At 44.8% G+C, this 26,563-nt stretch overlaps 1 protein-coding gene across 5 annotated transcripts in view; it reads left to right on the plus strand.

Annotated features, from left to right (window-relative positions):
• WT1 (WT1 transcription factor) overlaps positions 1–25,598 on the plus strand; it is a 48,968-nt gene extending 23,370 nt beyond the window's left edge. For 3 of the 5 annotated variants that reach the window (XM_053925584.2, XM_053925585.2, XM_053925587.1), the window contains 5 exons: positions 14,608–14,704; positions 17,687–17,837; positions 21,107–21,196; positions 21,781–21,873; positions 24,207–25,598. In XM_053925584.2, coding sequence (XP_053781559.1) covers positions 14,608–14,704; positions 17,687–17,837; positions 21,107–21,196; positions 21,781–21,873; positions 24,207–24,328 — 553 coding nt within the window. In that variant the 3' untranslated portion in view covers positions 24,329–25,598. The remainder of the gene's footprint in view (positions 1–14,607; positions 14,705–17,686; positions 17,838–21,106; positions 21,197–21,780; positions 21,874–24,206) is intronic. The other 2 variants (XM_045193937.3, XM_053925586.2) reach the window with 1 other exon arrangement.
• Positions 25,599–26,563: the final 965 nt, after the last annotated feature.

Below are 26,563 nucleotides of genomic sequence, written 5' to 3' on the forward strand. Positions count from 1 at the left end.
TTGGATTGGACTTGGACTGCGGGGCTTGCAGGATGGAGATGGAGACTCTGATTTAAAGTCGTATCCCCTGTTCCTGTCCAAGTGGATTAATTCAATTGCTTTTTTGCCTTCACTTTTCACTTACTTGCTGCTACATTCTCCTCCCTAATTGTTCACCTTCCCCACTTTTTTCCTTTAGGCATATAATCAATTGACTTTATTTAATTATGTAGGTAATACGTATAAGTTATAGAAAAGTTAGAAAACACAAATATATAGGGGAGGAAATTAACACTCCTCTCAATAGCCCAGTGAAGCTATTGTTAATATTATGTTGCATATGCTTTTAGACCTTTTTCTATGCGTACACATACATTTTGTATCATTTTCTACCACATGACTGGATTCCGCTTAGACCTAATTCAGCAAATGCATAGCTATAGGTCATTACAGTTTCAACCTTCGTGAAGGCATGGACTTTTTGAAAATATTGTCAGACTCTCAAAAAATATTTTGGGCTTTCTAGATTTACCATCTCCGCACCATGTTCCTAACTATTTTATTTTAAAGCAAGGAATCATTTTATTCTTGTAAAGGAGAGGAAGAATGACAAATTTGCTTCCGTCAGGAGAAGGAGGGAGCTAAGCAGGAAAGCTAGAAAGGGCAGGTGGTGACGAAGGGGCCCACCTGGAAATGAGGAGCTTGGTGCACTCAGCACGGGGAGATGAGGCGGGCTGCATGAGGACTCCAGTCTGTTGATGAAGGTGTGTGTGTGTGACAGGTGCGTGTTGGAGGGGGAGAGGGTAGCAGATGAGTGGAGGATCTCTTGCATGAACGAAAGGAGTTTTTGGGCCTTTCATGTATGATCCCATCTTGGTCCCTTCTGAGACCTTCTACTCACCATTTATCCTTCTCCCTATCTTCTTTCTGAAAAGAAAAAAAAACCCATCACTTTTAGCTTGAAAAACATTGATATAGAAGCTACACAAATAAAAAGTCATCCAAATAAAAGTTGATCTGAAATAAGGGCTACTGTGCATTTTAGTAGTTTTTTTTCTCCCCCGTTAAAAGCAAACAAGTTCATTTATTCTGGATTTATTTACTTCTAACTCTTCATTTAAAAGGCAAAGCCACAGATGTAGTGTTCTTAAGGCTAAGATGGTGAGTCTATTGAAAAATGAAAACAATTTTTTTCCTTTGATCATGAAAGTAACACAGGCTTATTATTTTTTTAAAAAACCAGACAATACCAAAACATTATAAAGAAGTACCCACATAGTTGTTTTCTGATGAGAATAATCAAGAAGAGGCAAACCCTCTCCCCCCCACCCCCCAAAAACCCCCCCCCAAAACCAGGGATGGATGGGAGGGGATGGGATTGCTAGAGCAATGTCCTTCAGAGACAGGAGGCTCTGTGAGCGAGGGTGTGTTCCCAGTTAGCCAGGAATTAGGGCCCTTCATCTAGTAACAATATTGACTTACAAGAGTTCTTTGTTTGAAAGGGTGTTAACCCTTTGCTCGTCATATTTACTGCAAATCTTTTCTGTGGGTTGTGTTTTAACTCTATAAACGTATTTTTTTCTGTCAGAATTTTTTTTATATAGGAAATGTCAGTTCATGCATCTTTTCGTTACATGCATTTTCACCTTTATTGAGATACAATTGACATGTAACGTTATATAATTTTAAGACGGACAGGGTGATTGTTTGAAGCGTATATTTGCATACATTGCAAAATGATTACCACAATAGTGGTTTGCAAAATGATTACCTACGTAGTGGTTAGCTAATATCTCTGTCACTTCATCTAATGCACAGAATGGTGACTGTAGACAACAACGCTGTATTCAGTACCTGAAAGTTGTTAAGAGGGTAACTCTTAAATGTGCTTACCACACCGTAAAAAAAAAAGGTAATTGCATTATGTATTTTCCATGGCTGCTTTTGAGTAATAATGGCTCAAATTTTCAAGTTTTGGCTTTTCAAGTTTTAAATTTTTAAGTTTTACTTTCAAGTTTTTGGCTTTTATATCATGCCTGGAAAGATTTTTTCCATCCCAAAAATCTTTTTTAAATTTACTTATTTATTGGTATACTTTTGATTTGCTTTTTCCATTTAAACATTTAATTCATCCTGCATTTATTCGGCAGTTGTATTTCACCTTGATTTGTTTCTGGATGACTAACCAGTATCCCCAAACTATTTTGAGTAATCTATCTTTTTCTCACTGATTTTTATCAATTCTTGGATCTTATCAAACTCCTTGGATCCATTTCTAGACTCTGTTTTCTTCTTTTGATCAGTCTGGCTCTTGCTGCCGAGTATCAGACTGGTGTTTGCTTTTTCCCCCTATAACTTTATAGTCTGTTTAATGATCTGATATTGCCCTAGCATTATACTTTTTAAAAACTATTTCTGGCTACTGTCTCTTGTTTATTCTACAATGAACTTTAGATTCATTTTGTTAGTTTCAGAGAAAGTCTATCAAAATTAGTTCATTAATTGTGGCAAATGCACCTTACCAACTCGAGATGTTAAAAATAGAGGGAACTGGGTGTGGGGTATATGGGAACTGTCTGTATTATCTTAGAAATTTTTCTGTAAATCTAAAATAATTCTGAAATAACAAGTTTATTTTCTAAAGTCTTACTTAGAATTTTGATTGGATTGCATCAGGTTTAAAAATAAGCTTTGGACAAGATTGACTTTTGAAAAACATTTCAATCCTTTCTTCAAGAACATGGTATTTTTTTTCAACCTTTTTTTGAGTTTTGTTCTATGTCAGATGTCCCTGTTTAGAATTTCCTCCTTTTCAAGATTTGTGACAGAATGCTGTTGGCCTCAAAGTGTGAGAGTGTGTTTGAGAGTGTGTTTGTTTCTTCACCGTGCATTACTTTGTTGTGTTACTAACATCGGTTTGGAGGGTGGGGCCTGCAGAAAAGATGGTTCTGCACGCAGCCTTCATACCTACAAGCCTCCATTTCAGGTGGAGACACAGGAGGGATCTTAGGCTTAAGAACTCTGTGCTTGATGCTGGGGTTTCAGGGAGGACACTTTTTAAAGCAACTGAGCATGTTTGAGTAAATGTTTCTGTTTCAAGAATGTGTGAGCAGGCTGGGCGGGCGCCTTTGAGAACCCAGGATGAAAAAATCCCGTTTCATCTTTCCTGTGTGAAATGCAGGGTTCATCTGTCACGTGGATTTGGGACACCCATTCTTGGGGTAAAGCTAGCAGCAGTCTGTGGCCATAGAGCAAAACGCTGAGGATGCAGAATCCGGCGGATTAGATAAAACTGGGATTTTGATGAGTTAGCATGCCAATGTCAGACCACGTGTAAGGGGAGACACAGATGTTTCTTATATGGTCTGATGAGGTGGTTTATGAGAATGGCAGTTCCTGTGTGTGTATGCGTTGAAGTAGGAAGGGTAGTCACGCCTAAAAGTATTCTTGGCCCTGGCCAGGTAGCCCAGTTGATTACAGCATCATCCCAATTTACCGAGGTTGCGGGTTCACTATCGTTGGGGCACATGCAAGAAGCAACCAATAAATGGATAAATAAGTGGAACAACAAATCAAACCCCCCCTCTCTTCTCCTCTCTCTCCCTAAAAATCAATACATAAAAAATTTAAAAAAATACATATTCTTCCAAATAGTATGGGCCGGTAGTAAACATTATGGATATTTTTGGATTATGTTCCCCCCAAACTGTTTTTGAGAAACTGGATTTAAACTATCTCTTAGCTCTGCTCTGAGTGTGAAATAAGAGGAAAAAAAAGGTCAGCTGGAGGAGGTTTATGCACCATTTCAATGGTGAGAATGGCTTGATGGTTCATAAGGACTGATTTATACAAGCATTGTTGTCAGGCCATTAACCATTCAGCCAGTGTCCGCTATTAAACAGTGGCCAATGACTAGGCTGCATGGGAAGTGGAGACATATGAGCTGTGACTGTAAAGAAACTTCCAGAAGAGGAATTTAAACCAGGTTTAGTAATAACAGCAGGGTTGGGACAAATGGGCATCCCCCTGAAGGCAATGCGCTGAAGGGACCAGTACTCATTTACAGGTATCCTGCCTTGATGTTTGCTGAACAAATAAATCCAGTTACCTTTAGATCACTGTTAGATTACATATTAATCTGCACTTTTTCTATGGAAAGTGGCAGAATCCCACCTGTAACTAGCATAGGTCAAAGGAGAAATTTAGCAATTTAGTATATTGTATTTATAAACCCCATGTCTGGATTCAGGGGTTCAGATAGTGTCATTAGAACACTTTCATTGTCTCTTGTCTGTTCTCTGTACTGGCTGCCTTCTCAGGCAGGTTGTCTCTATTGAGGCAAAAATAGCTCAAGAAGGGGGCCTCTCTGGTGGTTCTTCTCTAGCAAAAGACCTGGGGAAAGCTCTGATTGGCCTGAATTGGGTCATGTGGCTAGACAATGCAGTGATCTGATTGGCCAGGCCCTAAGTACGTACGCACCCCTGCAGCCTGAGGGTGGAATTAGAGAAGGGTGGTTCCCTGAAAGGAAAAGAGGGTTGTATTATCAGAGGAAGGAAGGATGGACGTGGAGCGGTCAAAGCAAGAGATACTCAATAATTTAAAAAGTCAGAGTTAATGAAGGTGGGGTGAGTCCTTTTCCCCTCCAGATATTATGTGGAGATGGATGCCATGGAGATGAATGAGACTTGGATAGGAAATAACTGAAGGATGGAGTGAGAGGAAAGTCTTCTTCCTAGTGCCCATCAGAAAACTGTTCATTAAAAGGTACAGTCATTAGAATTTTTGCCATTGTGCAATTTTTCATTAAAATGGACACAAAATATATTGTTTCTGTTAAAGTAAAAAATGCATAGTTTTCTTGAGGTCTGACCTGAAATGAAACACCTGGAGGCAGGAGGAAGGTAACTTTTTTAAGTAAAAAAATAGATGATTCTTTTCTGTAGACTACATTTCAGAGGAAATTTTATGCCTATGAATGATCTGATTATAGTCATTACTTATGTGTTTTCTTTTATCTCAATCAAATTTAAGTTTGTTGTGTTATTTTTAGGTTCTACTTTCTCTGCTGAGATAGGGAAAGAAATTTTTTTTTTTTTTTTTTTTTGCCTTTTCCCTTTATATTCTCAGGAGCAGAGTAATCTTTTGGTTTTTAATATATCATTGATTTGTTATATTCCCATTATAAGAGGTTAAATTACACAGTCACAGAAAAGAGAATGATGAGACGGCATTGCTGATACTATTTGTGCAGAATTTTGAATTTCATTCGAATATTGCCCTTAGCTTCTCACACTCAGGTGAAGAATAAATTAATGTTCATGTGGAACTAGGGGTTGCTGTGCTAGGTTGCCACCAGCTCTGAATATGTGCGAAAGGAGAATCCATTATCTATTCCTTTCTCCAAGGTGGGTCTTATAAATGGATATGAAAGTGAGTTTTGAAATTCCTCTGGCTCCAGGGAAATTCTGTTTCCATTCACTAAAGCTTTAAACCTGAGCATTCTGGTGTGACCACTGACGCCTCCTACAGGAAGTTTCTGGTTCTTTGGGCCCTAAGTCCTCTAGGGCCCAATGTCCGACTGTCTCTGGCTCATCCTTGTGTATGGTGAGCATTTGTGCAGAGGCTTGTTTTGTTGGTTTTGGTTTATTTTGTTGGTTGTCCTCTCTCAAGTCTCTTTTATACATAACTGGCCTTCCCACCCTCTCCCCATTTTGTGTTCTCCTCTCTTGATCGGTTGGAGATAGTAGCAGGTCAATTGGTCAGCAGAAATCCCCAGAGTCTGGGTTTGGCAGATTGCCTCCTCTTCCAGCCTTTTAAGTCTGGGCCTCCATCTATCTCCTGTGTTTTCTATATGCAGGTAGTTAGACCGGGCGGCTTGATTAGATTTGGGTCTTTTGGGGGGGGGGCAAGAGTAATTGAGCAGTAGTGGTGTGCTTGGCCTCATCTCAAAGCGCAATGCCTTAACGCAGCTTTCCATTGCTCGTGCCCCTCCAAAGTGGCACACTAGACAGGTGTGACGGTTCCCCAGGCTTGCAGCAACGTGTATTTCCAACACCAAAAGGAATCAGGCACTTAAGTGTCTCGGGTATGAGCCTCACTATCAAGAATAGAGAGAAACCAGGGGTTGATGGGTAAATTCCTTTTTTTTTTTTTTTTTTAATTTTGAGACGCAAGAGTTTGAAGTTGTCCCAGGTGCTTTTCTTCAAGTTGATATACTCTGCAGAGATGAGAAGACAGAGGTGAAGATGGGGGTTGCCCCCTGGCTAATGCCAAGGGGTGAAAAGAGCAATGACAGGCGGAGGTTTTTCCTTTTTGAATATTCATAGCAAATGTTAATTGTTTTCAAAGTGCTCTCTTTGCACCCCCCCTTTTTTTTTGCCTCTTCTGTTGATAAGGGATTTCAGGGAAGCTCTGGTTTTCCTCATCTGTAAAATCCCAATTCTTTTTTATTAATCTTCTTGTGTCTGTGGAATATCAAAATTAATCATTTCCAAAGAAGCTACTCTTCAAATGTTGTTTTTTTCTGGGCCAAACCTCAATGTACAAGTTTTTAGCATGAAGGTGGCTCATAATTTGTGTTATATGAGGAACATTTTTCTCTTTTTGCAGACTTTCTAAGGACAAGTGATTATGTATTTTAAAGCTATCAGGTAAAAGCATACTCTCTCAGGATACATTTTTATGCATTGCAAAGCTGTTTAGGAAAATGTACAGTCCACACCCAACACCAGAAATGAAGTCACGAGGAGTATGCATCTGTTTAGTCCATTTTCCCAGTTAGGTAGAAAGAAATTTTTTAAAATAAACCTTGTGCTCAGTTTTGACTGCTCTATCACACATAAGCAGACCATTTCCATCAGTGCATCTCATACTTTCTTTATACCAAACACATATTGTGCCTCAGGACAGAAGATGAAGTTTACTGAAGTGTGGGTGTTCTGAACTGGCCCCTCCTCATTGCTCCCACTCTTCTTCTATTTCCACTACATTTTTAAACTTCAACAGGCTTGGTTTTATTCACACCCCTGGAGAAAAGAGCTGGGAATCATTGAAGTGTCGTGGCGATAGATGTGAACGCAGGATGGGCTGCCTCACCAGAATTGCCCACTAGTTCTGAAGGAAGAAGAGCTGAGCTGACCTGCACTCAGACCCCATCTCTCCACTTGCCGTCTGACTGACTTTGTGCAAATAACTCGGTCTCTCCTTAAACCTCGGTGTTCTTTGCTGTGAAGCGGAGGAGAATACCAGTGAGCAATGGTTAACATTTCCTGAGGGCATGCCATGGACTGAGCATCGTGCTTTACCAACCTCATTCGATTCGGGGAGGGGGAGGGGCTGTTTTTCTGATTCTACAAGAAGCTACAGCCAGGGGAAGTTGTCATTTGCCTCAGGTGTTTTACCTTAATGACTCCTGGGGTTGTGCTGAGGATAAAAACTATAAATTTTATAGCTCTCAATCATCAGGCTTGTAAGAAGCATACAAGAAATAATTTTTGTGATCGTTGCCCACCTGTGACATATAATCATTGACCTGAGCATTTTGTTGGGATAAGGTTACTAAGTGATATTAAACTTTTACTCCCCCATATAGCTTACCTCTTTGATTTTCAAAATAATCTATGAAATAGGTTATTAGCTTCACTTTACATATGATGAGAGGGGTAGATGATTCACCCATGACCACAGAGCAAATAAATGATAGAAGTGGGCCTGGAACATGGGTCTTCAGGCAGGGAACCCATGTTCTTGGGGACTAGTCTTTCAGATTAATCTGGAGAGAAAGATCCAGATTAGTTTAGCTCTTTCAAATGTATTTGTAAGAAACTGAATAAATCCAGTTCCCTTAGTACCGTTAGTTTAATAATGACCCCCGAAGACATCCAGATCCTAATTCCTGGAACCTGTGACTCTTGCCTTATGTAGCAAGAGGGATTTTGCATGGGAGGTTGTCCTGGATTATCTTGATGAGCCCTAAATGTAATGTCTTTTTAAGAGGAAGGCAGAGGGAAATTTGATTACAGAGGAATAGCGGGAGATATGGCAAAGGAAGCCAGAGGTCGGGGTGGTGCCAAGAAGGGGCCAAGGAATGCAGGGGAGTTCTAGAAGCTGAAGAAAGCAAAGAAAGATTCTCCCCTCAGGCTCCAGAAGAATAGAGGCCTGCCAACACCTTATCCGTAGCACAGTGAGGCTGATGTGAGACTTTTCATCTCCAGAATTGTAAGGGAATAAATTTGTATTGTTTTAAGCCACTGAATTTGCAGTGAATTGTCATAGTGACTGAAGGAAACGTTAACACACTTGAATGAACTGCATGGCAAATATGGTTTTCTTTCTGTGCCTTCCATACGTAAACCTACATTCAAGTGGGCCAGTGAAATTTAGAGGCAAACCACTGAAACTTAGAGGTAAACCTGTAGATGATAACTTCTAAATTTTCCTCTGACAGCGCTGGCCATTCCTGCTGTCCCAGTATAGCATCCTTTTAAGCTTTCTAGGGTTTGGAAAGTTCTAGTAGTCAGTTTTCAAAGAACCTGGCACATTCCCACCTCTACTTTGTTACCACATGGGATGAGACAACAGAATGAGGATGGGATTTTCCAGTTTGCAGCTTAAACTTCACTGCCCAGCCTTAAAGCAGAAGTTGCAAACTGGTGGTCTTCAGGTGAGAGGACGTTTTGTTTGACCTGACAATGATTCTATCAACTTTCAGTTGTTTGCCAGAATTTACCACTCAGGTGACCTCATATAAAATTCTAGATTTCTGACTTTTCTTGGAGAATGGAAAGCTCTGAAAATGCTGGGTTCATAATCATTGACAGTACTTGGCTGGTAGAGTGGAGTCCTGGTTGCCTCCTTTGGATGGGAAGTGGGGTGGCCAGGGTGGCTGTCCCTCTCAGTTCAGTGCCATCTTGCTCTCCAGGGTCACTTTCATTTATTTTTCTCATTTGCTTGGCCCCAGTAGGCTTATCTGAGTTTGTAGCTCTGCTTTGAAGAAAAAAGGCCCAAATGCATTTTCTGACCTTTTTAACAACGACAAAATAATTTTGAGCCTTGGCCAATAGTCTGGAAATTCATGGAGAATATGAGACGTGACAAGAGAGTTAAGACAGATAAATGTCTTAGTTTTCAGGTAGAAAACAACCACAGCAGTGAATTCTGGAAAGCACAGAGCAGTGAGGTTAGCTTGAATTCTTGGGGGAAGTTATTAAGCCAGACCTTTGGGAGCGTGTACGAAAGAAAACAATCGTTAGGAACTGAAGTATGTTAACCACATACAAGACAGTCTATTACCTACCTCATTCGTGCTTTACCGAGTCTCAGGTCTATTTCTTTTTGTGGTGGAATTACTAGTCTCACGGCGGAAGGCTACTCGTATAGTGGGTCTTTATTGCAAAAAGACACTTGATAGTTACTTTGATGTCCTTGTGGGCAAGATAGGGAATTATGAGCTAAATACTTGAACGAATGACTTGTACCTAGTTGAACAACAAAACCAAAGGGGCTGTCTCAGGTGCGTTTATCACGCTGCAAGTGCAGTACTCTGTGGCAGGAAGGGAGCAGCAGTCACATCACTCTGAGCCCCCTTGCCTGTAGCTTTACCTGCCGGCACCTGGCCCACTGGCTCTTCTCTGAACCACAGCTGCCCTCGTTCCCTCTCGCTGTGAATCCCTGTGATCTCCCCGATGATCCTGGCCAAGGAGTCATCAAATCCCTTTTCCCTGTCACCCTGTCATCCCACTGGTCAAGTGTCTTATCTGTCAAGGAGAAGTGTACTGGGCAACCAAATGGAAAACCATGAAAACGTTTTATAAAGCACCAATTTCTTATCCTAAGAAAGCCCAGCCTTACTTGGGTTTGGATCACATGCCTGGTTGTGCAGAGTGCTGGTATCTGGGTTTAAAGGTGGATCAAGTCACTACACGCATTTGTACCTTAATGGAGATCGGGGTGTCTCAGTTGCTTGGTCAGTGGGATTCACACTCTGCTCTAGAACTTTCTTTCTGGTACCAGCTTCATGAATGATAACACCCTCATCTCTGGGTTAAGATGAATTTTTACCCCACGACTGCCCAGGACTCTGTGATTCCTTTATTTGTAAGGTGCCTGTTTGGCTTCAGAAATCTCTTCATTAAGCTGGTAGCTCCTTGCCCTTCTTGGAGGGTCTTGGAGGGCTCCAGACCTCTAGCAATCCTACCCTCAGTCTTACTTGATTCATCCACAATAAGTGGCAGTTTTTAATGGTCTCTCCAGGGTCTCGGCTTCACTTGGCCATCTAAGCTAGTAGCTGGGTCTCACCAGTGGCTGTTGTTCCAATGGCAGCCACCATCTCCCTGAGCCTCTCTGTTTCAGTTTAACTCCTGCTGATGGCTTATGCTCTGTTGGACTGGAGCCCCTACAAATGACCAGGTTCTTTATGATGTCTTCCTTCCAGTTGCCCCCGGAGAAACCGTCCAGAATCCTATGACTTCATGAATACCAGAGAACAAGTACATACACTGTAAATGCAATAGCTCCTAACGAAGCAGGGAGGCTCCTTTCCTCTTAGGAAAACACAGGAAGGCTGATTTTCAAATGTAGAGGTAACATGAAACAGGAATGAAAGCAAATGTTTGGAAGCCAAATCAAGAGTCAAAAAGATTTCAACGGTTGACAATGATTTGCTAAAAGAAATAGAATGGAATTTATATGGGTACTCCTGAATTGCAGCTTTAAAAAAATCATGTCTTGCCCTGACCACTGTGGCACAGTTGGTTGGGTGTCATCCTGCAAAGCAAAAGGTCGCAGGTTCGATTCCCGGTCAGGGCACATGCCTGGATTGCGGGTTTGGTCCCTAGTCAGGGTGTGTGTGAGAGGCAGCCCGATTGATTGTTCCTCTCTCATATCGATGTTTCTCTCCCTCTTTTTCTCCCTTTCCCTCTCTAAATATAAATAAATAAAATCTTAAAAAAAAAAATCCTGTCTTCAGGCTCAAGGTAGGAGACAACGCCTTAACTGTACTTCCTTTTGGGGAGGGGGTTGTAGTTGGAGATCTTATTTGACTGACAAAGACCACTGTGACCTCTGTGCTAAGAAGTGATGTGCTCTTAGGTGTGTAAATAGCAGCAACTCTGTCCAGATGGAGGGGGGAAGTCCCAGGCCCTTGGCCCAGGGATCGAGCCCTGGCAGCCTGTGGGCCCAATGCATTGTGCTGTGTTTGACTAGCATACTGATTTTGAAAAGTTTGGAAAGGAACCCCTTTGGGTAAGGCACGTGCTTTCCAGTCTTGGGCACTGATGTTAGTTACTTCCCTGATTCTAAAGGCTTTTGTGTTCATGGATGGTTCTCTTGCCCCACTCCTATATAGATGCAGTCTTCTGGGGCCCCGGAATGCATCCTAAGCCCACACTTTGAGAGGCACTTAATAAAATGAGAGGGATCAAGAAGAGGAGGATACAGCTAGTAAAGAACTTTAGATACCAGTTCTTGTTGTAATAGTGGAGACAACCACAGTTCTGTACCCTGGAGAGCTGTCTTCAAATACCTGAAGGATTGTTGTGTGGAAGAGGAGTTAGGTTCAGCCCATCTCGTGGGACATTTGGGGACTATGCACCTTTTACTTCAGTTACTAAATTGAGAGGATACACAAAGGAGCAAGTTGGTCTCTGTTTTCAAGGCCAAGTTTACCAAAGAGCAGAAGAGATAACACAGAGATGGCTGTAAAATAGTAATACTCATTCTGTGGTTCTTCAAAAGACAGAACCAAGGAGGCCAATTTCAGCTGGTTGAGAAAGGCTTCTCCTAACAACAGAAACTTCCCCCAAGCAGACTGGGCTGCCTTGATAGCCTGTGACCAGTCATATTGTTCAACTGTTGGGGTTGAGCTGGAGGAGCTTTGAATGGTGGTTGGAGTAGATGACCTGTTCACCTTTACCCATGTATGGTTCCAAGACCACCGACTTGCTTTCCTTTACTTATCTAGGGAGAGTCGTCAATGAGCCCATGGGTGGTACTTGGTGTCCTGTGCAGACCACACAGGAAAGAGTGTGGGGTTGCAGGATTTCCACAGTGTGGAACTGCACTGTGTGTTTGTCCTCTGTAGACCCAAGAGCCAGTAGGCAGGGCCCAGCTGTCTTCCGTATTCAGGGACCTGGTAGAAGAGTCTAGTGGCACATTTGGCAGATGCAGTCTTGTTGCTGGTTGCTTCTTTTGTTTGTTGGCTTGCATCTGGCTGGGAGGATCATGTCATTCCTTTTAAGTGTCACAACACTTCATTTCCTGGGACAAGTATCCTGAGTAACGCTTATTTCCCGTGCCCCCCACCCTCCAGAAACCCAGAAACATCCAGAGACCAGCTGCCAAGACGGGATATTCCTAACTCTTTCCCTTTGATGGCAGAACTTTAAGATATTTCTTTTGCTGTATCCCTAGAGACCCTGCAGCCCTAGAAAAATCTGTAAGTCACACTTTGACTGCATGCAGAAGGCTAAACCAAGCAAAGACAGCATCTCTTCACAGCCTTTGAGGCAGAGTCTCTGGCCGCAGCATTCTTGTCCTGTCCTCTTCCTGCTGCCCCATCACCATTGTCATCAGCTCTCACTTCCCCAACTGTCTGTGTAATTGTAAGGAACGCAGACGTGGCCTCTTTTTCTTGGCAAGCACATTCGAAGCTTCAGAAAGGCAGATACTGTCTGGGTTTGGCATGTCTTTCCATTTTTGTGTGTTTGACCCTGGTTCAACTCTTTGAGATATTTCCTTCCAGATATGTCAAAAATCACCTGAAAGGTGTGCAAACAAGGTGCGTGTAGTAGGTCAGGGGTGCAAACTGCCACCCACCTCCCCAGGCATCCATCATTACTCTGTGGAAAGGAGACAGACAGTCCTTTCTCAAAAGCTCAGAGCCGGAACGCATGTGAAACCCTATAGCTACTGTGGCCGCAGGGTGTGTGGATGTGTCAATCGTCCTGGCAGACACTCTTCCCTTCCAGGAATTCTTTCCCCTGGGCAAGTGACGGTTGAGCCAGCCCCTGGTTTTCCCCACAGCTTCAGATGGAGTGGGCGCATCAGCCTAGCTACCTGCTCCTGCACCAGGAGCCCTGGAATCTCTAGAGTAACAGCCAGAGGGTGGAGGTTCTCAGCCCCAACAGCCATTAATTGCACCTGGAAGCTTAAACAAACGCTGGTGTGTGGACCCCATTCCCCAGGGGTAACTTTCTAACAGCAGCTTTACAAGTTTCATATAGCATACAGTTCACTCATGTGGGGTATATAATTCGACAGCCTTGTGTAATCAGAGTTGCAAAGCTGTTGCCACAGGCTGGGAACATTTTGAGCGATCACTCTCTGCTTCTCTCGAGCTTCCCCAGCCCTAGGCAGCCAACCAAGAATCTACTTTCTGTCTCTATAATTATGCCTATTCTGGACATTTCGTATGTATGGAGTCACACAGTAGGTGGTCCTCTGTGATTGACCTCTTTCACTTGGTATAATGTTTTCAAGGTTTGTCCACGTTATCGTGTATCAGTATTTCATTTCTCTTTATGGCTAAATAACATTCCACCTTATGAATATACTGTAGTTTATTTACCCCCGCATCAGCTGATGGGCATTTAGGTCGACTCCACCTGTCGGCTAGGGGGAGTAAGAGCTGCTCATAAGCAAAGTGCACAAGTTTTTGTGTAAACACGCAATTCATTTCTCCTGGGAATACACCTAGAAGTGGGATTGCTGGGTCATATGGTAACTTTATGTGGAACCTTTTGAGGAACTGCCAGGCATTTTCCAAAGCAGCTGCACCATTTCACAGAGGAATTTCATAAAAGCTCTCCATGGTGATTCTAGATGTGATTATAATGTGCAGCCCATGTGGATAAAAACTCTTACTCTGCCTCATTGGGAAGTAAAATAACCGCAGAACAGATATCAGCTTTTTCCTGAAGGAGAGACTACATTTAAAGCAGAACATGCACCCCTTCCGAGTGGTTCTGCTCAACATTCCATATCCCTCGGCTCTCGCTAGTAGTCCAAGGTTAACCTGAGCCTTGACTCGGGGACCAGTCTAATGCTGGGGGAGATTATCCAGTGGCCATCTTTGGCAGGGATTGGCTGCAAAGAGTTAAACTGATCTGGAAAACGGATCTGTAGGTTAAGTGGAGCAGGGCCACAGATGTGTAACCACTTCTGAGGATGTGACATCTCTTCTTGTGTCATCACTTTCTTGGTGCTATCTGGTAAAAACTGAGTCATGAGGTGCTGACAAACATCCATTGCACTTGATGTGAACTTGAGGCATCTGCTCATTCCTGAGATATTTGCAGCTGTCAGCCCTGCCATTCAGACGGTAAACAACTTGCTGGGGATGAACTCCTGCCACTGTGACTGCCCCCGCTTGTCTGAGAGAGGCATAGACCCAGACAGCGCAGTGTGCCTGCGAGGGTCTGAGCTCGAGGGAGCAATGTGTGGCGGCGAGGCCAGGACTGAGTGCCCCACCCTTCACACAACCCTGCTTCCAAAGTAGCCCCAGTGGAGGGAGGCCAAAACCAGCTGTCATCCTGTGAGCTTTTAAAAACATTCCTGCTGCTGCAGATGCCCATTTCCAACTGGTGCCTGTGGGCCCACCTGAGCCTTGTTCTCTCTTCTTCCTGTTTGCAGCCATGGCACAGGGTATGAGAGCGATAACCACACCACGCCCATTCTCTGTGGTGCCCAGTACCGAATACACACCCACGGCGTCTTCAGGGGCATTCAGGTGAGTACACGGGGTCTGGCTGGAAGTGGACTTCCCTGCCTCTTTCCCTTCTCAACACCCGTTCACTTCCATGCTGATGGCTGTTTGACCCTAGCAAGTCTGTTCCCAACTGTATGCTCCTGAGACAGCAGGGACCCCTCCTTTTCCATGGGGGCTGCCAGGGCAGCCTCCTCCTGTCCGGAGGCCAGTGTGAAGAGGGCTGCCTCCCTGGCTTAGGCCAAGATGCTTCCTGCAGAATCCTCTCCTTTCTTTTTTTCATGGTTTAATTTGCCTTCTCCATAGTGGGCTGCATGGCTCTTATATTTGGGGGCTAGATGGGCTTAAATTAATGACTTGCTTTTGACTTCTAAGAAGCCTTGGTCTGCATTGTAAAGCACCCAAAGGTAGACTCTATCTTGCCAAATGTTGCTAATAATAACAATAACATTAATAATAACGCCGCCTATGGCTGAACACTTTCTATGTGCCAGGCATTGTGCTAAGTCTCATACATGGACTTTTAAAAATATTAAAAAAATAGACTTAAATTTTTTTTAAGGCAAGGTTGGGTTTAAGGGAAAATTGTGCATAAAGTAAAGAGCGTTCCCATATTCCCCCCACTACCCTCCCATAGTCTCCCCTACTTATCAGCATCTTGCTTCAGTATGCACATTTGCTACGATGGATAAGCCAGTAGTGACAGACTGTTACATTAGGGTTACATTAGGGTTACATTAGGGTTATAAGCCCATAGGTTACATCAGGGTTCACTTTTTGTGTTGTGTAGTTCTGTGGGTTTTGTTAAATGCAAAATGCCATGTACCTACCATTAGAATATCGTACGGAATAGTTTCACTGCCTAAAAATGTCCTGTGCTCCCCCTGTTCATCCCTTCCCTCTCTCTTCTTCCCCTACCCCCACAACCAGTGACCTTTTTATTGTCTGTGTCATTTTGCTTTTCTCCTGAGTGTCGTATAGCTGGAATCACACTGTGTGTAGCCCATACGGCTCCTTTCACTCCGTAGTATGCATTTAAGTTCTTCCATGTCTACACATTGACTCCCCCCATTTAACCCTGAGCACACCTGTATGAGGTAGGTACCATCGTTAGCTCCATTTTATCAATAAGGAAATCGAAGTGTGGAGAAGACAAGTGACTTGTCCAAAACCACTTCTCTGTGAGAGGTGGAGCAGAGACTTATAACACATCTTGTCTGACTCCAGAAACCCTGGTTTTAACCACCTTGTTAACGCTGCCTCATAGGGAGACAGAAGGCTGTGAGGAGTTTGGGGGAGGGGGGAGTCTCCAAGGAGAGGGGAGAAAGTGAAGTAAAAAGGTAGACCTTTTACAGAATCAGGGGAACTCAGTGAAGGTCACCTCTGCAGAGCCCCTTTGGGCGGTCTGAACCACACGCAGTTCCCACGGATTTGCATTGGTGACCTTTGCGTGTGACTCATGGCTGCAACGTAACAGTGGTGATACTTTCCCAGACTAGTCAGTACCCTAGAAATCAGTTGTGTTGTGGCCCAGGTCCCCATGTGATGTGTGGGGCAGGTAGCTCCGAGATGTTCTGATTCGTATTTCCAGAAGCGTCCTGGTGATAGAACAGTGTGCTCCCTCACCCCAGCCCTTCCAGTGGTGGGAATAAAGGCAAGGGTCACAGAAATATGGAAATCCGACAGAAGTACAGAAAGAGTCATCCAGTCTGTCCTCCGACAAATACCATCAGCATCCTCCATCAGGACCACTGACAGCTCAATTTGGTATCCTATCGCTGTGTGCGTTGCATCCAGAGTGAATTACAGGAAGTGGAAAAAAGCTCCTTTGCCTTCCTTTCCACCAAGCCTCATTTGTCAGCCTCACTGTCATGGCCTCTGATTGGCTCCAGCCCAATCCTTTTCTCCTGGAGCACACCAATCAAACACAGCGGCTCACCATTGAAATTTATGTCACCATTAGCCTCGAGACACTATGGCCTATCAACAACCAAGTTACCTGCCCCTGCGCTGCTCTTTCTGCACACTGGAAGACCTCACAGTGCAAGGCAGTGTGAAAGAGAAAGCAGGACGCAGGCACTGGGGGTGGTGTGGAAAATGCCCAGGGCAGAGAATGGGTGTGAATCAGAAGTATTTTCAGATCTTAAAACATGGAAGTGCTCTTTGGCCTCGAGTTGCACATTTGTAAGAGAATGAGGAGGATTCAGCCGCCCCTCCGGCACCTGCACTGCTCCTGTCTGTGACTTGTGGATCTGGAGAGCAGGAAGGGGAGCTTGCCTCGTCATTTTCCTCTAGCTCTTTGCCATGAAGGACTGACTGTACACATACTCGTGCTCACAAGGTAAAGGCGGTCGACAGAATGCCCTGTGAAGGATGTGGACGGTGCATGGAAGGCAGACCCAGTGTTTTCTGGTGCTATTACTAAAGGGTTGCATGGAGCCCCTGGGGCGTTCAGCTCCCCTTCACAGACAGAACCCCCCAATCTCATGGGGTCCTTCTTTACTCACATGTGGAAAGTCTGGCTGATTTGGGGTTCATCTAGTATCCTGCATGTTTCTCTCATAAGGACTTCCCCACCCACTTCAGAGTGGGGCACCAGTTGTGTGGCCAGTCGTGCGGCCAGGTCTGAGTGGGAGGGAATGGAGTAGAACCTGGGACTTTGGACTTCCAAACCTCCCTGTATTAGGTTCAGACGCAGAGAGACAGGATGGACTGGGAGCTCTTGCGGTCGCTAGCATTTCTTTTCCAGATACTCTGCATCAGCGACCCAGACGCCTCTAAGAATTGGGTCGGGTCGACCAGTAGTGATGACGAGCACGGCACTGTAGAATGTCCTGGTCTGTCGCCCACTGCTGGTGTCTGCTGTGCGCATCTGCTCTGTGGAAGGGATGGTTTTAGTATCTGCCATACCTGCCTTGGGAGTATGCCAATGCTTACTTTCCCTTGGACCAACGTGCATATTCACAGGTGGCTTAAGCCTCCGTGTCTCTTACACTCTGCTTGCAGGACGTGCGGCGTGTGCCCGGAGTAGCCCCGACTCTTGTCCGGTCAGCGTCTGAGACCAGTGAGAAACGCCCCTTCATGTGTGCTTACCCGGGCTGCAATAAGAGATATTTTAAGCTGTCTCACTTACAGATGCACAGCCGGAAGCACACTGGTGAGTGTGTTCACTGCCCAGCATTGGTTCTGGTGGCCTTTGGGCAGGGGTGGTTCTGGAGCTCTGGCTCCCGGTTCTCACACTGCTAAGGACACAGGAGATTCCAGGGATGGAAAGTAGGCATGACTTCGAAAGGTCTGGCATAAGTGATAGAAAAAGGCTTCAAGACCATTTTACATCCTGATTGTCCACGCTTTAGTAAGGAAGTCAGTAAACTTCAGGGAGGACAGAGCAGAGTGGTGGAAAGAGAACTGCACAGAATTAAAGAGCCTTGTGTTTCGATATTGGTGTCATCACCGAGTGCAGAGACCTAGAGCAAGTTTTAACCTCTCTTTGAACTTCATTTGCTTAACATGAAAAATAGAGATGATAATGCCTACCTTATACAATTGTTAAGACTAGATTAAAATTTAATATTAAATTGAATGAAAGAAGTTAGAGGTATGAACACTTAGTGCAGTACCCTATGTCAATAGATCTGAATAAATGATAGTGTTACTATTAGAATACTATTAGCATCTCTAAAGAGAGAGGAACTAGTTTGAGAGTTAGGTAATCAGAGGATTTGGAGAGCTTGATGGGCAAGGTTATCCTAAGATTAGGAAGAGATGGTCCAAAGACCAACTTAACTGCTTGGGTTAATAATAACCAACCAGATGAAAATGGGAAAATGGATCGTATTTAATTTTTATTTTTAATCTTAAAAAAAAAGACGGTGATTTTTGATGATGTGGACTTTCCCACAGGCCAGGGAGTCTGCCTCTGGGAAAAAGGATTGGCCTTGTCTGGTTGTTGGCCACCTTGAATATGAACAGCCATTTCACAAATGTTTGCCCTTGGCCGGTGGGCACTGGGCGGAGTGAGGTGGGGTCTCCCCCACAGGGAAACAGCGGGAAGTGCAGGCTTTCCCACAGGGCATCTGGGGGCATTCTTTTCACAATGGAAGGACAGCTTTGTTGTGACGATCACCATTATTATTTTACTGTTACCGGTGACTTTGGTTTGGGGAAGTTGGAGAAGAAAGTGACCTGCATTCAGATCTCTAGACCATTAGACTTCCCTAAGTCGTTGCATCTGGGGGACCAATTCTGGCATAAACCCGACTGTGTACTTGGTAGACCATCTGCTTTCAGGCTAGAGAGGAGCAAACTGGTGGCATGTTCTATTTTTACATATTTCCCTGAATGGGATCACTTGGAAAGTAAATGATAAGGTTATAAAGAGAGGCTGAAGTAAAATTCTGCCTGGGAAATGTGAGGGAATACTGTACATTGAAGACAATATAGTTGTAAAAACTTTTAATGGGAAGGAGACACAGAAGAGAATGAAGGTTAGAGGCCTGTGTGAAGGGAAGACAATAGACAAGACAGTCAAGACTACAAGGCCCGCTGGAGCGTTTAAGAAGGTCTTTCTTGCAGAAGATGAGGAGGGCAGGCTGGTATATAACAATCCTGTGGCCCCTCTCTTGAAAGAGTGCAATTAAAAAAATTTATTTGTAGTTATAGTGCAGACTATTAAGTAATTTTATATTAAATGCTTTCTATGTCCCAGGCTCTCTACATGCGTTATTTCATTTAATCCTCACACATGAAGCAATGATCAGGTGAGTAGGTACAGCGGAATCAGGACTCGAACTCATGCCTTTTAACTCCCAAGTCACAAGCCCCCTTCTCAAAGAGTGAATGGTCTGTTTGGGAGCCAGGATATACACAAATGAAAAGGGACTGAGAGTAAGTGATAATGTACTAAACCAGAGGCCGGAGGAGTTGGGAAGAATTGCTCAGAGTATCAGTTTGAGCTGCAGTGAAGGTTTCTTAGAGGAGGAAGGGCTTGGGCTGACCATCAAGGGTGATAAGATTGGGAAGAGGAAGGAAAACAGGAGCAGAAGCAGACAGGCAGAGAAAAGAAATGAGACCACATAGGGGTGTTGTCCTCTCCAGGTTGCTGAGGTGAAGTGTAAGTCCCTGGGCTAGATACAAGTGGCAGGCTAAGGAGAAGCTCCTGCCCTTGGATTTTCCAGCCCATGAAAGAAGGTGGATCTGGACACAGCCCACCATGTCAGATGTTCTGTGATCAGTTCTGTCATGAGGGAAGGAAGGGCTTTCAGCCAAATATGAAGCTTCCAGGAAGGCATCGTGGAGGAACGGGCATTTGTGAGGAATGTACAGCAGATTTTTTGCTGGGTAGGTTTGTGGAGATAGCGACCAAGGGCGTTTAGTGTGAGCAAAGTGCAAGGCAGAGATTTCGGGAATGGTGAGCTCCGGTGTAGCAGGAATACAGATTCACCCGGGAAATAGAGGAGGTTCTGCTGCTGGAAAGGTAACTAGGGACTGCCCTGCAGTGGAAAGACCCTGCTGAGCCCGGGGTGGCTTGCTCTCCATCCCAGAATGCCGGTGACTCAGAATTCTCATAAGAAGGTGGAAAGGCCCGAGGTTGCTTAGTGCACTCCTGGGGCTCGGTTCCCAGTATTTGGCTGAACTTTCTCAAGCGAGGACAGGGTGGGGCTTCTTCATTCTGACGGAGGAGGTTGTGTAATCCCACTACTGGCTTCTCTCTGATAAAGGGACAGCAAAAACTTTCTGAACGCTTTGGCCCTCGTTTAACTTGAGTATCTCACAACCGTGGAGCCTTTTCTGCCTGACTCAGGAATGGGAAGTCAGTAGCAGACGGCACCAAATCTTCAGGCCATGAAATATAAAACACCCATTTCACGGGGCCGGCTCCAAGGCACATCCATCCCGGAATTCTGCCTCAGACTCAGTCGAGGAGTTAAGACCTCTTTGGTTTATTATATTTGTCTAACTATTCTCTGCCAATGATTTTTGAGCCCCGCTTTTGTGCTAGGTACTAGGCTAAGCCCTTTATGCGGATGGTCTGGTTTAATCAGTTTATAAATCCTTGGAAGCTGTCAGATTATTGGCTCCATTTCACAATCAGGAAACTACACCTCACCCAGCCCTTGAAGTGGCAGAGCTGGATGTGACCCCCGTGTCAGACTCCAGGACCTGAGTTTCCGTTCACTTCGAACTGGGCGGGGAGGGACCACCCTCATTCACCTAACCCCTTAACCTACACCCGCTGTCCGTGAGCCCATGTGCAGGTAGGCCTTTAACTACACGCTGCAGTTGGCAAGTGCACCCTAACATGCTCCACCGAAGTGTCTTAGGCATTCTGGAAGCCCTCCAGTCCCCAGAGGAGAGGTTGCCTTTAAGGAGATAAAGTTCCACTTCCAGTGTCATTTTCAAACAGAGTATGTGTCTTCCTCCAAGGTGAGAAACCATACCAGTGTGACTTCAAGGACTGTGAGCGAAGGTTTTCTCGTTCAGACCAGCTCAAAAGACACCAAAGGAGACACACAGGTTTGTAGGTTCACTTCTCATTGCTGGCAGTGTGTTCCCTTGGGTTACGGCTGATTTTGGATTTTCTTTGTTGTTAAATATGGATGTGAGAAGGTCAGCCATTTGTCTCACTTTCTTTCAGTTTTTTTCCCCCCTTAATCTCTGGGGATTTTTCTCCTCTTAAACAAAAAAAGAAAGAAGAAGCATCTCACGTTTATCATGCAAACCATGGAACAATGAGATCCCACTAGCGACTTGCTGATGATACACTGAGCATCAGTAAAGACCAGAGGTGGTGGAGATCAGAATTCCATCTGTAGCGTGTGATTCTCTTTTTCAGTCTTGGACACAGCTGAGACCTTGGTCAGAAGCTGGACATCTGTGGTTAAGGAGTAATTGTTTCCAAGACCAGAAGCAGGTCTTCGAGGGTTATGCGCAGGACCGGGTGGTTCATGCTGGGCCTGGGGGAAATCTGAGGGTGAGGCAGATGTTGCAGGTGTGGCTGGAAATGCCTGGCTCCTCTGGCTGCTGGGAAGCGGGCCTTGTGGGCCTCGTTGTGCCCCGACATCCTTAGGGCTGCGGCGAGACCTTCTCTGTCCGTTTAGGTGTGAAACCCTTCCAGTGTAAAACTTGTCAGCGAAAGTTCTCCCGGTCTGACCACCTGAAGACCCACACCAGGACTCATACAGGTAAAACAAGTGCGTAAACTTTTCTTCACATTTATTTTTCATTATTTTTTGTATAACTACCATTGAACGAAGTTGTTTCTGATGAGAGAGACTGGAAAAGAGTAGTGTAAAAGGATTCTAAGCAGGTTTAGACCGAGAAGAGAGAAAGAACAGTATGTAGTTATCTTTAAATAAGAACATTGTTTAAGAAGGGTTGTGGGGGTGGATACAGAGCAGAAGGGAGATGCGAGAAGAACCCTTTTCAGGAGCGTCCAGAATAAAAACGAAGAGATAAGTTAGGTACCTCCTGTTCCCAGTTTGCTGCATCATATTTTTATCACCCAGCTTGATATGATAACCGGCCTTACAGAAGAACAGCAGAAATTTTAACAAGCCAAAATCTAGCAAGCTAAACATTTACCCTCCTGAAAGTTCACGTTTCACCACACTGTGTTCAGAGGCCCGAATCCTCTCTCTGCTCAAAATTAATGCTCCAGGAGCTGTCACGCTGTCTGCCAGGCTCACATCGGCGCGTGCCTATTATTTCTTTTATGTTAGTATGGAGAGGGGAATAGTGCATTTACGGTTTTTGCTTCTCCACAAAGCCGATGTGATTCATAATGAAAACAGCACCATCTTTGCTGTGTATTTTATAGCTTTGGAAGGAGAAACAATGCCTAGGTTATCTTTATCTCTACACCTGTCCTGTAAGAAGGGGGGGGGCTGGCATGATTTATCCCCATTTTACAGATGAGGGGACTGAGGCACATAGCAATTAAGTGACGTGTGTGAAGTCCCAAAGCTAGTAAGTAGCAAACCCAGTTTTATCTGCTCCCAGCCTACTGTATCCCACTGCCTTCTTCATTGGAGAAAGTTGCTGGATTTTAGGGTTCACTGCCCAGCCCGGGGAGGAAAGAGAATCAAGAAGACAGCCCAATTCAGCAGAGTTGAATACTGTTGGTAGGCTGAGGCGAGTGAAGATGAGGAGGGACAGAGCTGGACATAGACACGACTTTGGCAGCACGGCTGGAGGCGGGGGCCGGGCAGCAAGAGCCGATCAGGCCACACTTGTAGACAGGGTCCAGGCACCTGTGCCCCGGGGCTGGTGGGATGGGCATCCCCTTGGCCCTCCTCAGGGGCTTTGGTGTTGTTTCTTTGCCGTAGTCCTGAGCTCATAATCTGGAGGGAAAGAGTTCCCGTTCCTTGTACTCCAACCCCCTTCCCTGTGCGTACCTGCATGTGTGCGAAGTGACCCGTGTTACATGCAGACTGTTCAATGCTATGTTTGATTTCCCCATGCCCCCCAGTTCTGGCCCTGGGATAGCACCTCCCCTGGGACATTTCACTGTGCTTGTCCTGCCCAGGAGTTCTCAGAAAAGGCACAGTGGGACCAGCGACATCCTGAGATCCCCCAGGTGGCTTCTGTGGCATTTGTACTTAGCATGAAGTCACAGCTCTATTCCCATTATAGCTGGGCCCAGGAGGTGGAAGACACCAAGTGCGTGGGCTTTGAAATCACACTGACCTGGATTTGAGTCTTGCCTGGGCCTGCCCTCCCCAGGTGTCCACCTCATCTGTGGAGGGTAGTGTGTTCTGGGCAGTTCACGAGGCCAGGCGTGTGTATATGACGCCCAGCACAAGGCACTTGATAATGCTACTTCTCTTCCCTGCATAGAATGTGGCGTGAAAAGAACTTCTGAAGGCGCCTTAGATGGAAAGCTCAGTCTTTTGGCAAGCTTGTTAAAAATCTCAAGACTACACCTGAACTAGAATTTTTGTGTGACAGGAATTATGCTCTGAGTGACACTTTAAGGAAAAAAATGCAAATACCATGCACACTAGTATCAGTGACTTGTTTAAAGCTACTCAGCCTGTCTAGGACCCTATGCAGAGATAGTGAAGCTGCAGTCACAGCTCTGCCACTGGACGGCGGTTAGTCAGTAATATCCAGGATGATGGTCCCGAGACCCTTGCAGCCCATTAACCTCAGGTCCCTACTTGGACAGCAGAGGGAAAAAACACACACAGTTCACAACACAGGCCAACAGGAGAGGTTGAAACAAAGTTTGCCCCCATAATCAAATATGAATGACCTAGACATTTCCATTCACAGTCTCCTGTTTCCCAAGTCTTTTGACTTAATAATATTTTATAATTTTTTAATAGTACTTTCATCCGTGAGGCATCCACAGTGCGGCTGTTCAGAGCTGCCCCTGAAACGAGCCTGGTGTGTTAGCTGAGGGACAGAATTAGGGGGAGTCTGGAGTGGGTGCCTTGTGATGACTTAACGCAGGCTTTGGAGAGTTGAACTTATTACCCCATCCTTCCCGCTGCAAGTATCTGACTGGCAATTGTGTCCACAGGTGAAAAGCCCTTCAGCTGTCGGTGGCCCAGTTGTCAGAAAAAGTTTGCCCGGTCAGACGAGTTAGTCCGCCATCACAACATGCACCAGAGGAACATGACCAAACTCCAGCTGGCGCTCTGAGAGGTCCAGCCCGGGGACAGTTCTGTGTCCCAGGCCAGGCAGTGTGGGGACTGCTTTCAAATCTGACTTTAAAATTCCTCCTCACTCACCTCTCTAAGACGGGAATGGCAGTTCATCTTCTTCATGCAGCTTCCAAGACAAGATGCGTGTACTACTGGATTCTACCGGCTCTGCCCGGAGAAATCGGCCTCTGCTTTGCCAACTCGTAGTTGACTCAGGAGGCCTGGAGAAGTGGCGGACAGCGTCTGGTTCCTTAAAAGCCCGTTGCCGTTTGGTCTGGATTTTCCAGTGTAAGAAGAGCCATTGTTGATGATGTTCCCCCACCCTCTCCTTCTTTTACGCTCATTTTCACTGGGAATGGAGTCATTGTACCATTTTCCATCATAGAGTATTTATAGGCCAGGGCATGTGGATGTGTCTGCTAATGTAAACTTTGTCATGGTTTCCATTTACTAACAGCAAAGGCAAGAAATAAATCAGAGAGCCAGGCCCTGGGGTGAGTTCCGTCCACAGTCCAGAGGTCAGGCAGGCTGTGTGCCACCAGGCAACTTTTAAAACTCATGTGTTTCAAGCAGCTGAGAAAAGAATCAGAACTAACCAGTACCTCTGTAGAGAAATCTCAGAGAATCTTACCACTCAGTTAATTCAATGTTAACATTAGCACAATGCTCTTAAGAAACTGTGCTGGAAGATCTGAGATTTGGGGTTTGTGTTTATTTTTGACTTTCTGAGTTGCAGCCATCTGCATCTTCAGTGATGTACATATCTCCTCACACAAAGGAATAGAATTCATTTTTGTCATTTGGGGTGTCCCTTAGAGTCCTTAGAGTGTACAGGCCATGCTGGTTATATGGCTTCAAGTTGTAAAAATTAAAGCGACTCTAAAAGAAATAGGGGCTGATCCAGGATCTCTACTGAGAAGACTGTTCTTAAGTAACTTAAGTAACTTCTGGTCTGCAAGTATATGTGCAAAAAAGGGTACTTACTAGTGGGAGGAAATCCATTGTTTAAAGGTAATTGGATGTGTGTGTGTGATTTTTTTTTTCCAGTTTTTTAAGGGAGGGAGTTCATTATTTACTGTTGCTTGAAATTATTGTGTAAATATATCTATCTGGTAATGATTTGCTCTTTGACAGCTAAAGTTAGGAAATGTATAAATGTTAGATGCATCACTGTCTTGGTGTTGATCTTACAACGTATCAATGATAACACTAAAAATGTAACCTGCATTTTTCACTCTGCTCTCAATTAAAGTCTATTCAAAAGGAAAGTGGCAAGATTCTATCAGCTGTATTGAATTCAAATCTTGAGGATGGTTGAGCCTCTCTTGAAGAGGTAAGAAGATACTGCTGGCTTCAGTGGCCACTCATTGAGTCTGTCCAGATCCTGAGCATTATTTATTTCTCTGTCGAAAATGAGGAGGGAATTATCTGTCCTAGAAGCAGCCAGAGAGCCCTGTCTTCCGCTGGCATCACGAAGCGATCACGCTGGTGCTGTGGTTGAATGGGCTTGTGGATAACGTGGGAATCGTGTTTTGGGGTCCATTTGAATCAGCCTATCATTGCATCACTTCTTTTTCCAAGTCAGCAAAGGAGTATAGAGAGTCGCTAATGATAACAGATCTTTTTTGTAAAGTTCACACACACAGTACAAGCTGAACACCCAGTACGAGTGAATTTACAGCGATAGTTGCTGTAAATCGGCTCGGCAGGTTGAAAACCGCCTAGACTTTGCAGGGCGGCCAAGTGTGAAAGCAAAGATCTACATTATCTACAAACTATACACTCTCTTTCCGGTTCTGGTGTGTGGTTTTTCCGTTGTAAATAAGGAGATTAATCTTGGAGCTTGCACGCATTCTAGGTTTCATTTCTTCCTTTAAAATGTATCGTGAGCAGCGGGCGGCTCAGCAGCCATGGACACTCTTTTCTGCCTTGAAGTGCAGCTCGAAGTTCTGGCCGCCTACAGTCAGGTCCTGGGGGCCCCTCTTAGGTTGCATCTGGCTCTTGCATCACTGTTAATTATAGCGAGCGTGGTGACTCATTTGTATCAGCCCTTTTTATCTTTTCCTGCCAGAAGACAGCATTTCTCTGGAGAAGCTCAGGACAAGCATGGCAAACGTCAGCGAGTCCAAGGGAGCCAGGTTTCACAACAAAAGCAAAGTCATATTGTTTTAACTGCACGAGGAAAACCAGAAATTCTCACGTTACCCTAGCAGTTTAGCTTACAGTTAAGGTC

This window comes from Desmodus rotundus, chromosome 5 (assembly GCF_022682495.2).
Source record: "Desmodus rotundus isolate HL8 chromosome 5, HLdesRot8A.1, whole genome shotgun sequence".
Classification (NCBI taxonomy): Eukaryota; Metazoa; Chordata; class Mammalia; order Chiroptera; family Phyllostomidae; genus Desmodus; species Desmodus rotundus.